The sequence below is a fragment of the Myxine glutinosa genome, chromosome 7 (genome assembly GCF_964187855.1).
Source record: "Myxine glutinosa chromosome 7, kmMyxGlut1.1, whole genome shotgun sequence".
NCBI classification, from domain to species: domain Eukaryota; kingdom Metazoa; phylum Chordata; class Myxini; order Myxiniformes; family Myxinidae; genus Myxine; species Myxine glutinosa.
Genome location: NC_136267.1, coordinates 104,870,908 through 104,883,188, shown reverse-complemented (window position 1 = coordinate 104,883,188; position 12,281 = coordinate 104,870,908). Strand labels below are relative to the sequence as shown.

The 12,281-nt window shown below is 43.7% G+C and overlaps 1 protein-coding gene across 1 annotated transcript in view; it reads left to right on the top strand.

The window, feature by feature from the left end:
• Positions 1-12,281, top strand: part of LOC137431601 (unconventional myosin-X) — a 330,046-nt gene that overhangs the window by 285,871 nt on the left and 31,894 nt on the right. Inside the window, exons 34-36 of the mRNA XM_068123112.2 lie at positions 3,910-4,033; positions 5,522-5,819; positions 9,789-9,996. Of these exons, the coding sequence (XP_067979213.2) occupies positions 3,910-4,033; positions 5,522-5,819; positions 9,789-9,996 (630 nt within the window). The remainder of the gene's footprint in view (positions 1-3,909; positions 4,034-5,521; positions 5,820-9,788; positions 9,997-12,281) is intronic.

Below are 12,281 nucleotides of genomic sequence, written 5' to 3'. Positions count from 1 at the left end.
GAATAAGTTTCGGGAACTGAGTGGCGTGATGATGAGGAGAGGAGTGTCGTTGAAGCAGAAGGGAAAGGTGTATGCTGCATGTGTGAGAAGTATTATGATTTATGGGAGCGAGACATGGGTAATGAACGAAGAGCAGCAACGAAGGCTGGAAAGGGTGGAAATGCGAATGGTTCGGTGGATGTGTGGAGTATCGTTGAGAGAGAGGAAGACAAATGATGAATTGCGAAAGATGATGGGAATAGAGCCTGTGATTGATGCTGTGAAGAGGAACAGGTTGAGATGGTTTGGTCATGTGTTGAGGAAGGATGAAAGTGACTGGTTGAGAAGAGTGATGGAAATGAATGTAGAAGGAAGTAGAGGATGGGGAAGACCGAGAAAGACTTGGCTAAAGATGCTGGAAGAAGAAATGCGGGCAAGGGGGTTAACAAGGAGAGATGCAGAAAATATGGCAAAATGGAGAAGATTGTCATGGGGACCGCAAGGCTAACCCCCGCTCTAGCAGGGAAAATGGCCTTAAAATGCATGTTGTTGTTGTGTGTTGTCTCATGGTGAAGAATGACTTTAAAAATTCTCGTATCCGCATCTGGATCTTCACCAAAATCTACTCAATGTGCCTTTGTTGACACACAAAGGTAGAAACGCTTATGTCCATGAGGTTATGGCGGAATCCATCCACAATTTTTTGAGATATCCTGCTCACAGATAAACACACAGACACAACAACAACAACATGCATTTTAAAGGCCATTTTCCCTGCTAGAGCGGGGGTTAGCCTTGCGGTCCCCATGACAATCTTCTCCATTTTGCCCTATTTTCTGCATCTCTCCTTGTTAACCCCCTTGCCCGCATTTCTTCTTCCACCATCTTTAGCCAAGTCTTTCTCGGTCTTCCCCGTCTTCTACTTCCTTCTACATTCATTTCCATCACTCTTCTCAACCAGTCACTTTCAACCTTCCTCAACACATGACCAAACCATCTCAACCTGTTCCTCTTCACAGCATCAATCACAGGCTCTATTCCCATCATCTTTCGCAATTCATCATTTGTCTTCCTCTCTCTCAACGATACTCCGCACATCCGTCGAACCATTCGCATTTCCACCCTTTCCAACCTTCGTTGCTGCTCTACGTTCATTACCCATGTCTCGCTCCCATAAATCATAACACTTCTCACACATGCAGCATACACCTTTCCCTTCAGCTTCAACGACACTCCCCTCATCATCAGCACGCCACTCAATTCCCGAAACTTCTTCCATGCACATCTCACTCGAGCAACCGTTGCCGAGTCTGATCCACCTTCTCCATTCAGCATGTCTCCGAGGTAGCAAAATGTTTTCACACCTTCCAGCTTCACACCCTCTCCAAGATCCAACTCAACATTTCCTCCATCTGTAGCTCCCTCTGTGCACACCTTACATTTGAATGTAGCTGCCACACTGGTTAATGACCCTCTCAGACCACTACATTTTTGATGAACCCACTCAGCGCACATTGTACACTGAATGGAGTTCACTCCGACACTCTTCCTACACACAGCACAGGGCCACTTCCCAGTTCTTTCCACCTCACCACATGCTTTACCACTTGCCATCACCTTCGTCTTTCCAATATTCACCTTCAGACCTTTTGTCTCCATACATTCCTTCCACGTGTTCATCTTTTCCTTCAGTCCATCCATACTTTCCGCAATCAACACCAGATCATCTGCATACAACAACTCCCACGGTAAACCCTCCTTTACGTTCTGAGCCAGCACCTCCATCACAGCTACAAATAGTAGTGGACTTAGTACCGACCCCTGATGCACTCCCACCTTCACCTCAAACTCACCACTGTTCCCGTCCTTCGTCCTTACAGCTGTGCGTGCTCTTTTGTACATTGCCATCACTACTCTGATCAACCATTCCTCCACTCCTAACTTCCTCAATGCCCATGTCAATACTTTGTGTGGAACCCGATCGAATGCTTTCTCCAGATCAACAAACCCAAGAAACAACTTCTTCCTCTTCTCCATGTACTTCTCCTGCAACTGCCTCACAATGAAAAGCGCGTCTGTCGTTCCTCTTCCTGGCATAAATCCAAACTGCATTTCGTCGATCTTCACTTTCTTCCTTATCCTCCTCTCCAACACCCTTTCCAATACCTTCATTCCATGCTCCAATAACTTTATCGCTCGGTACGAGCCACACTCCAGAGGGTCACCTTTCCCCTTGTGTAGAGGGACGAGGGTACTCAGTTCCCAATCCACTGGAATGCGGCCTTCTTTCACCACCAGATTACAGATCTCTGTCATTCTCTTCACACCCCAACTTCCTGCTGCCTTCAACATATCTCCCACAACTCCCGTCGGCCCTCCCGCTTTTCTACCCTTCATTGCTTTTATCGCTTCCTCAACTTCCTTCTCAGTTATCTTCTCTGCCGGTCCTAAAACTGGGTTACTCTCTATGTTGCCATCCCATTCATTCTCTGTATTCAACAGCATTTCCATATATCTTTTCCATCTTCCTTTAATTCCATCTGGGTCGACAACGATTTGTCCCACTTCATCCTTCAAGCAGCTCACCCCCATCACATCACACCTCTCTTTCGCTATCTGCTTTGCAATCCTGAATACCGCTCTCTGACCCTCTTCCGAATCCAAGCGTTCTCCGAACATTTTCCTACATGCCTCCTGCGCCTTTGCTACCTCTTTCTTTGCAGCCTTCCTGGCTGCCTTATAACTTTCATGCTCTGCTGTTTCTGCTCCCGTACCCTTTGCCTTCTGCCACTCCTTGAACTTCTTCCTCTTCTCATCAATCCTCTTTCCAACTTCATCATCCCACCACCATGTTTCCGAGTGCCTCGGTGGTCCTTTTGTCCATCCACATACCTCACCAACGGCTCTCAACAGACTAGCTTTCATTGACATCCAACCACTTTCAAGCTCAACCACATCATCCTCGACCCTACTCAGCCTCTCTTTTAATGCCTCCCTTACTGTCACCTCTTTCAACCTCCACACCTTCATTCTCGGTTGGTACTTCACCCGCCGAGCTCTCCTCGCACCTTTCACCCTTACGTCGCAGACAACCAAGTGGTGCTGTGAAACAGCCTCCTCCCCCGGGATTACCTTTGTGTCTCGGAGGTGCCCCCTATCTCGCCTACGCACCATCAGGTAGTCAACGGTTGTCGTCGACCCACCTGACGTGTATGTAACAAGCTTATTATCCTCTTTCTGGAACTGAGTATTACAAATCAACAAATCAGCTCCATCAGCAAACTCCAAAATCCTTTCACCTTCTCCATTTCTCACACCATATCCGTAACCCCCATGAACTCCGTCAAAACCATCCATACTCCTTCCCACATGTCCATTTAGGTCTCCTCCTACCACAACAACTTCCTCATCTTTCACGTTTTCCATCAGCTTCTCTATCGCACACCAGAACTTGTCCTTCTCTTCATCGCTCCGACCAACCTGCGGAGCATATCCCGAGATGACGTTCACCAAGAGCTTTCCAATCATCATTTTCACCATCATCAACCTATCACTCACTCTAGTCACACTCACCACACTGTCTACAAGTGTCTACACCACACACAAACACACAGACAGATGGGTGCAAACATAACCTCCATCCAAAAGTCCATCTTTGGCAACAGAGGTAATTATTTATCAAAGAACGTGTTGATTAAGTTAAACACCAAACAGGTGTCAACACCAAGTTGTTTGCTGTCTGCAAATGAAAGTTTTTTTTTATTATATATATTTTTTATTTTATTGACAGGAGTGTATTTTTGTGTGTTCAGAAATATGCATCAGCAATCATATTAATTGAAAGAATCAATATGTCTTGTTTAGGTTTGTTTTGTGGGATTATATGCAAGATCTTGTTTTTCGGTTGTTTTCTTGCTTACGGTCCTGCAGGAATTGGACAGTAACAGTAAAGATGTGGAGCAGATCTACAGGAGAAACCCCATCCTCAGATACACGCAGCATCCTCTTCGATCACCCTTGCTGCCTCTGCCTTATGGAGATGTTGGTTTACATGGTTAGTACTAGTTTGTGTTTTGTGCTTTGATCAATCTCTGCTTTCTTTTTAAAGTTGAGAGTATTTTTGTAGAGGTGTACAATGCACATTTTATGGACGATTAAACCTCGCCATCCAGACTACATGCGCATTGCCTATTCCAGATATGGGGGTGTTGAATCATACCCATGCTCCTCATGTCAGAACTTTGATGGGGAAAATTCTGGTTTACCTGATGACAAAGGCTGAGGTTAACCAGCATGGGATTTTTTTATTTATTAAGAAGTCAGAGATCTGTTGTTTCAACTTCTTTGTAAATTGAGCCTAAATAGCTTCACTCCTCACTCATTGTATTGCAACAAACAAGTCGTATTTTAAGAGTCTGCCCCATTCAGTTGTGCCCATAAAACTGCACGGCCTATCTAAGTTTTTCCTTCTCTCCGACTCATGGTTTCCTCCTCAAAGTACTTGTGCTTATTGGATGGTAGATGCCGAGTCTATTCAGCCACGTTTTTAGATGACTCATGCTAAGTTTTTGGAGCTTCAACTGACATGTTTAACGTCGTACACTTTGGGTTTCCTGATATATTCCACCCATGCTGGATTGGTGGATCGCACCTTACTCCAGATTCTTCAAAATGTCACCTTTGGTGGCCAAATAGATAGATGTTGATATATTTTGTTTGTTGACATCCATCATGTTCGTTGATGTAGTCAGAATTATTTTCCTTGAGGAGCCATCAATAACTTTGTTGGTTTCCTTTGGTATGTTTCCTTACATAGGTAAAGCATGCTGAACACAACATAGGCAATACAGTACAATTCTTCTTCTTCATTCAGAGGCATCACATTGCTGTGTGTAGTATCATTTACTGGGGGTGTGGCTGTCCCACTGATGCACGGCCCCTGAGGGTAAGAGCAGGAATTTGGAATTTATTCAAGGTGCCGGCGATAGCTCGCCTCCTCTTCAAAGGACACTAATGTCCACCAACTACTGCCAGCAGATTGAATGCCCAATTTAATGTCTAGCTGAGGGATGGCACACACATTAATGCATCGCCCTGTCTGCGGAACACAAGGGTGACCATTTATAGCATGGCGTAGCTTTAAATTCAGGCTAGACAGCTCAGAGGCAAGTCTACATACCTCTCCGTTGTCCTGCCATCATACACTGTGGTTACAGTTTTGGGGTGACTGGACTACCGCAGGACTACCGCAGCACAGCATATGCTAGTCTATACTCGAGTGGATTCTTCTCTGCAAAACACCAGATTATTTTGTGCTCAAGGGTATTCTTACACACTTGGCCACCGGACTATTTTTGCACCCTTTAATGGTTGCAAATTTCAGCTATGTGATGTCCAAATAAGCAAGATTTTACTGTATTTATATTTTATCAGCTCACATGTAAGCTATCTTTGCAGTTTTAAGTTATTTCTGGAATTTTATAATTATGGTCTGATTTTTGCTGCATTGAAAATGATGAGACATACAGTGTGTTTCTCACAGGACACAGAGTGCGTACTTACACATCACTGAGGAATGAGGCACTACGCATCTTTGAGATCATTCAGACGCTGGACACGGCGACAGACTATATCAGTACCTTCCATGATGTTCTGCAAAGCTGTCATGACCTGCAGCCATTGCAGGATGAGGTGTATTGTCAACTCGTGAAGCAGACAAATGGGGTCCCTAGGGCAGCAGAAGATAGTGTGATACGCTGTTGGCAGCTCCTGGCCTGTATGTCATGCACATTTTTGCCAGGAAGGGGCGTGCTTCGATATTTACGTTTTCACCTGAAGAGGTATGACTATGAATCCATTCTTCTCTTTATTTACTCGACCTAAGGAAAGTTTAACTTTTTGATTTAAAACACAAATTCTTAGTTTGATGATAGCAACTTACAAGTTAAGGTTTACTTGTGATTATTCAAATTTCCACAATATCCTTCAAGCAAAATAAAGGTTATTGCAGCAGTATTGCAGGTGGATCCCAAATACCTGCATTGAATTTGTTTTCATTTGTGATTGGGTTTGAATAAGAAAACCAGTAACCCTTAGGCCTTAATATCCCCCCCACCATTCTTCCCTGTTGTATTTGATCAGAAAAAAGCAAAAACTTGAGATTAATTTATCCAAATACTGATTTCCAGCTGAATGCTTTTAAATATACTAGGGCATTGCCCGTACTATATCTATATCTAAAATTATATCCCCCCCCCTCTATTTACATGAAATGGTTTGGTCCAAAGCGAACGGCTTCCGGAGTTTGGTAAAGAAATCGCCATCGCGTGCACAAACGCGCAGGAAAGCGAATGAATCGCAAATTCGTTTTTATTAGTTTTAAAACATAGTTTAACGCCAACATAGTTTGCAAACGTGAAATAAATGAATACGCTCTCAAATGTGCCATCCGAGGCAGAGTGTGTCCGCCACGTTCGGCACACGCGATAGTTCGCTGCTCTCTGATTGGTTGAATCGTTTTTTGGACATAGCTCGGTAAGTAATTGTCCGATTAATATGAAACCTTGAAAAGGCACATCCTCGGGTCCCCAGCAATATACCTGGCAAGTTAAAAGTATATCGGACCCGTGGTTGTCGAGAAACAGCGGTCACAGACAAACAAACGTACAAACGTACAGAGATTACTGGAATTATAGATAGATGTATATATATATATATATATATATATATATACATATATATATATATATATATTATATTATATTATATATATTATATATATATACACACATACACACACTACATGACCAAAAGTATGTGGACACATTAACATCACACATCTCATTCCAAAATCATGGGCATTAATATGGAGTTGGTCCTTCCTTTGCTACTATAACAGCCTCCACTATTCTGGGAAGGCTTTCCACTAGATGTTTGAACATTGCTGCGGGGATTTGCTTCTATTCAGCCACAAGAGCATTAGTGAGGTCTGGCACTGATGTTGGGCGATTAGGCCTGGCTCGCAGTCGGCGTTCCAATTCATCCCAAAGGTGTTCGATGGGGTTGAGGTCAGGGCTGTGTGCAGGCCAGTCAAGTTCTTCCACACTGATCTCAACAACCCATTTCTGTATGGACCTTGCTTTGTGCGTGAGGGCATTGTCATGCTGAAACAGGAAAGGGCCTTCCCCAAACTGTTGCCACAAAGTTGGAAGCACACAATCATCTAGAATGTCATTGTATACTGTCGCGCTAAGATTTCCCTTCACTGGAACTAAAGGGCCTAGCCCGAACCATGAAAAACAGCCCCATGCCATTATTCCTCCTCCACCAAACTTTATAGTTGGCACTATGCATTCGGGCAGTAGCGTTCTCCTGGCATCTGCCAAACCCAGATTCATCCGTCGGACTGCCAGATGGTGAAGCGTAATTCATCACTCCAGAGAACGCGTTTCCACTGCTCCAGAGTCCAATGGCGGCGAGCTTTACACCACTCCAGCCGATGCTTGGCATATTGCGCATGGTGATGTTAAGCTTGTGTGTGGCTGCTGAGCCATGGGAACCCATTTCATGAAGCTCCCGACGAACAGTTGTTGTGCTGACGTTGCTTTCAGATGCAGTTTGGAACTCGGTAGTGAGTGTTGCAACTGAGGACAGACAATTTTTACGTGCTTCAGCACTCAGCGGTCCCGTTCTGAGTGCTTTTGTGGCCTACCACTTCGCAGCTGACCTGTTGTTGCTCCGAGACGTTTCCACTTCACAATAACAGCACTCACAGTTGACCGGGGCAGCTCTAGCACGGCAGAAATTTGACGAACTGACTTGTTGGGAAGGTGGCATCCTATGACGGTGCCACGTTGAAAGTCACTGAGCTCTTCAATAACTCTGAAGCTATTTTCTACTGCCAATGTTTTACTGCCCATTCTACTGCCAATGTTTGTCTGTGGAGATTGCACAGCTGTGTGCTTGATTATATAAACCTATCAGCAATGGGTGTGGCTGAAATAGCCGAATCCACTAATTAGAATGGGTGTCCGCATACTTTTGGTCATGTAGTGTATATAATTACAATTTTGATGAGCCTAATTCCACAACATGACATTATTGTTTTCCTGCTGTTATGAATTTTGTTTAATGGGATAATATGATACAAGGTAATTCCTTCATCAAGACAAATTTATAATTGGCATACAAGTAATTAGTGACTCTGTGATCACCAATACTTGTAGGCCCAGCCAAACTCGGTGGTGTAATGGTTAGAACATTGACTGAGTTTGGAAGGCCAGCTGTTCGATTTTGATGATGACTGACTTGAAGCAAATACTTCAAAAAATGGTACATGCTGTTTCCATGCTTTGATGCACAGCATTTAAAGGATAGGGTGCGGACGAACCTGAAAGGTTGGCATTCATGAGGAGGAGGAAATTCCTACTTAATTAACACTGACATCATAAAATATGGCGTTGCTGATGCCCAGAGTGCTCTGGGGAATGAAGTTGCTTCCCCCAAGCTCATTAGCTGTGTTTGTCTGAAGTTGAGTCGTGTTTTTTTGTGTGTGTTGGTCTGTGATTTGTGTCATTCAACTCCTCTACATGAGTCCTAGACCCTGCAAAAAAAAATTCACACTGCTTGTATATTCTTGCAACATTCGGGCCAACGACATATTGTAATGCAATCAATTGATAGTTATGAGCATTGTGTTGAACCTTCCCTCAAGCAGATAGTAGAGATTGGTTGCTACTGTGCTGATGATTTGATAGAACTTGATTGCTTCAAAATCTGTCATTGTCGCAGTTTGTCTGCTAATGATGGTAGCATAACAATCATCAGATATTCGTATTCTCATTGTTTTCAAATACTGCTCATTTTGCTATTTGTCCAGCATCGATACAATGTCAGATTTCACTGAGAAATCAATGTCTCTTTGTGATCTTCTTCCTCTCATCTTTCAATCACAACTAATTTATACTCAGCCTTTTTCATTTATCTTTTTCCAGCAAAGCGAGTTAAGTGCTATGATTAAGAACCTACACAGATAGCACACTGACGTTGGGCCAATGTTGGCTTCCAATGTTGGCATAACATCATTTAGTTTTTTTACCCCTGTTACAACACAAGTATTTGCACCTTTCTTACGACATATAATGATATTTCCTGACTTTATGAGTTGGAAACCTGTATTGAATTATAAAAGCCATATAGCTGCGATTTTTATTAATAACTAATGAAACCTTTCAGCCTGAAAATCTTCTTCATATATATTTAAAAAATTATTTGCAATAATTTTCATTGAGATATCGCACAATGTCTTTCTTATTGGAGGCCTCTCCAATGAGGTCCCTCTGGTTTCTCACTTTTTTCTGCCCATACTCAAACAGTACAAACAACGCGAGATGTGGTAATGTTGATAACATCACGTGAGCTTATTGATCATTTAGTCGTAGCGATTGTCACCTCAGAGATTGCGGAAGGGAGACACAAACAAAAAAGGCAGACTGTCGCCCGAGGATTTAAAGATGTATTTCCAGCCCCATCAGCAGTACCAGATAGTATTGTAATCATAAAGTTCATGAAATATCTGTGAGAAAGAAATATAGCTTGTCCGTGAATTGCCTTTTCTGATTGATTGAGCTCATATGTATGCAAATCTCAAAGGAGGTTTTTTTTTAATGCTTTAAAATATATATATTTTCTCTTTTGTGAGAAAAGTCAGTACAGTAAATAATATTTGCACATTTTCATATTATTAGTTTAAAATGTTAATGTCACTTATATTTTCTAATGACCTCGATAAATTCACATTTGTTTTCTAGGATGAAAGAACGACACGCAAACTCAGAGATTGGACGTTGCGTTCCATCCATCATGGAAACGCTGAAGAAAACGAAGAACAGGGAGTTTGTTCCATCCACCAAAGAAATGAAAGCAATTATTAAGCAAGAAGAAATGTCCACCACTGTCTACTGCTACGGTGACAGTTCCTGTCATATTACAATTGACAGCCATACAACTGCAAGGGAGGTATGGTAATTTAGCAATGATAAGTATTTTTAATGTTCCTTTTTACATTGCTGAGCACAAGCCTTAACCTTTTGAGTGAATATTGTGAATACATGCAATAATTATTGATCGGGACTTTTTAATACGAAGTTGAGGCTCATGGAGGAGCTAGAACATAGAACGGATCAGGAAGTAACAGAACAGAAAGGAACAGCAATAGAGGACAGAAACACACCAACAGCAGGGTGAAGGATAAAATAGACGGAGACTTGAACAAATAAGGTATGTGTGGAAGAATAATGGGTTGGTGAGAATGCAGGTGGTGGAAAAAGTGGATACAGAAGCAAACTCTAATAAAGGAAAGAATGCAAATTTGGAAGGAGGATTAATGGGAAGTAAAAAAAGATAATCGTTTTGGATGGTGCATGATCTGGGATAGAGTGTTTGCCCCAACTCTTGGTTTGCCTCCAAATCTTGTGTCCCGAACCCATCTCTCTCTGTACCCACCTTTCCCAGTCGAACCCAGCTGCTCCTGGACTCTTTGTCCTTCTCTCCTGACAAGGTGGAGAAGTTTTTGTCAAACCTCGACTCTGATTCTGCAACTGGACCAGACGGCATCAGTCCACGGGTCCTAAAATCCTGCTCTGCCGCTCTATATTACCCTCTCTCTGTTCTCTTCACCCTCTCTTTTGCTCAAGGTCATTTGCGATCTGCTTGGAAATCAGAAAACATTACCGCTTTCCACAAAATGGTGCAAAAACAGATCCTTGCAACTACAGACCAATCAGCCTGCTCCCAAATATCAGCAAAGTCATGGAATCCATCATTGCTTGGATATCAAATCCTTCCTCTTCTCCAATGGCTTGATCTCGGATCATCAATTTGGATTCAGACCAGATCATTCTACTCTGGACATGCTGCTTCTCCTGTCTCAACAATGGATGGAGGTCCTTAATGCCAAACAGGAAATCAGAGCTGTCTCCCTTGACATATCACGTGCCTTCGATACGGTCTGGCACCCCGCTCTGCTCACCAAACTCTCCTCCTATGGTATCCATGGAAATCTCCACACATGGCTTGCGGACTTCCTCTCTGGTCGTAGTCAACGTGTGGCCTTGAATGGTTTTCTCTCATCTCTCCCTTCCTGTTCAGGTTGGAGTTCTCTAAGGCAGTGTTCTGGGCCCTGTGCTTTTTCTGGTCTTCATCAATGATCTCTCAGACTCTCTGGAAAATCCTCTCCATCTCCTTGCTGATAACTCCACTCTCGGCCGCTCCATACCTCATCCCTCAGATCGGCAGTCCACATCCTCCTCACTCTCTGCAGACCTGGACAAAATCATAGACTGGTCAAAAAAGTGGAACATGTCTTTCAATCCTGACAAATCTCACACTCTCACATTGTCTCTCCAAAAAGACCTCCCCACTTCCTCTCCCCCATCTGGCAATCTACTTTCTCAGCAATCCTCTCCAATAAGTTTTGTCACTCAAGCTTTTGGGTCTCACTATCTGCCATGATCTTTCCTGGGAAAACCACATTTCCAAGCTGGCCTCCAAAGCCAGTCGCCGACTGGGCATCCTCCGTCGTGCGAAGTCCTTCTTTGGCACACCTGAGCTCCTCACCACTTACAAGGCTTTCATCCGCAGCTCAATGGAATACTGTTCCCCCCTCTGGGCCGGTGCTCCTGCCTCACACCAAGCTCGGCTTCACGCTGTTGAAATCGAAGCCTTCAGAATCATTGGAATCTCCCACGATGAAGCTAACTCCGGGGGCCTTTCACTCACTCAATCACCACAGGCAGGTTGTTGGTCTTCTGTCTTCTACCAATTCCCCTCCGGCCTTGCTCCCCTAGCTCTATCTGTGCTCTGTCCCCCAAATATTCCTACAGGTCGCACAAGATCTGCCTGCAACCCTCTTATGGTTAAACTGCCAAAATCAAGACTCTCTATTTACCTTCACTCTTTCATTCCTCTTTTCTCCCTCCTCTGGAACAAACTCCCTCACTCTCTTCAATCCCACTCCTCCCTCCAGGTCTTTAAAACAGCTGTTCACCACCATCTCCTATCTTTTCCCATCCAAAACCTTGATCTTTTCTACCCCCGTTAATTCACCCCAGATCCACTTATTTGAAATACCGATTTCTTTCCTGGAAGTCCTAGCAGTGTCCATGTGTTTTGTATACCTCTCCCACCCCCACCCCCCGTCCCCTCCCTTCCCATGCCACCTCCCCCCCAAGCCCTCTCCCTTCCACAGATCTCCCAATGTCCCTGCTCTCAAATGTTGTACTTGTGTGCTTCTCTCTCTTTCC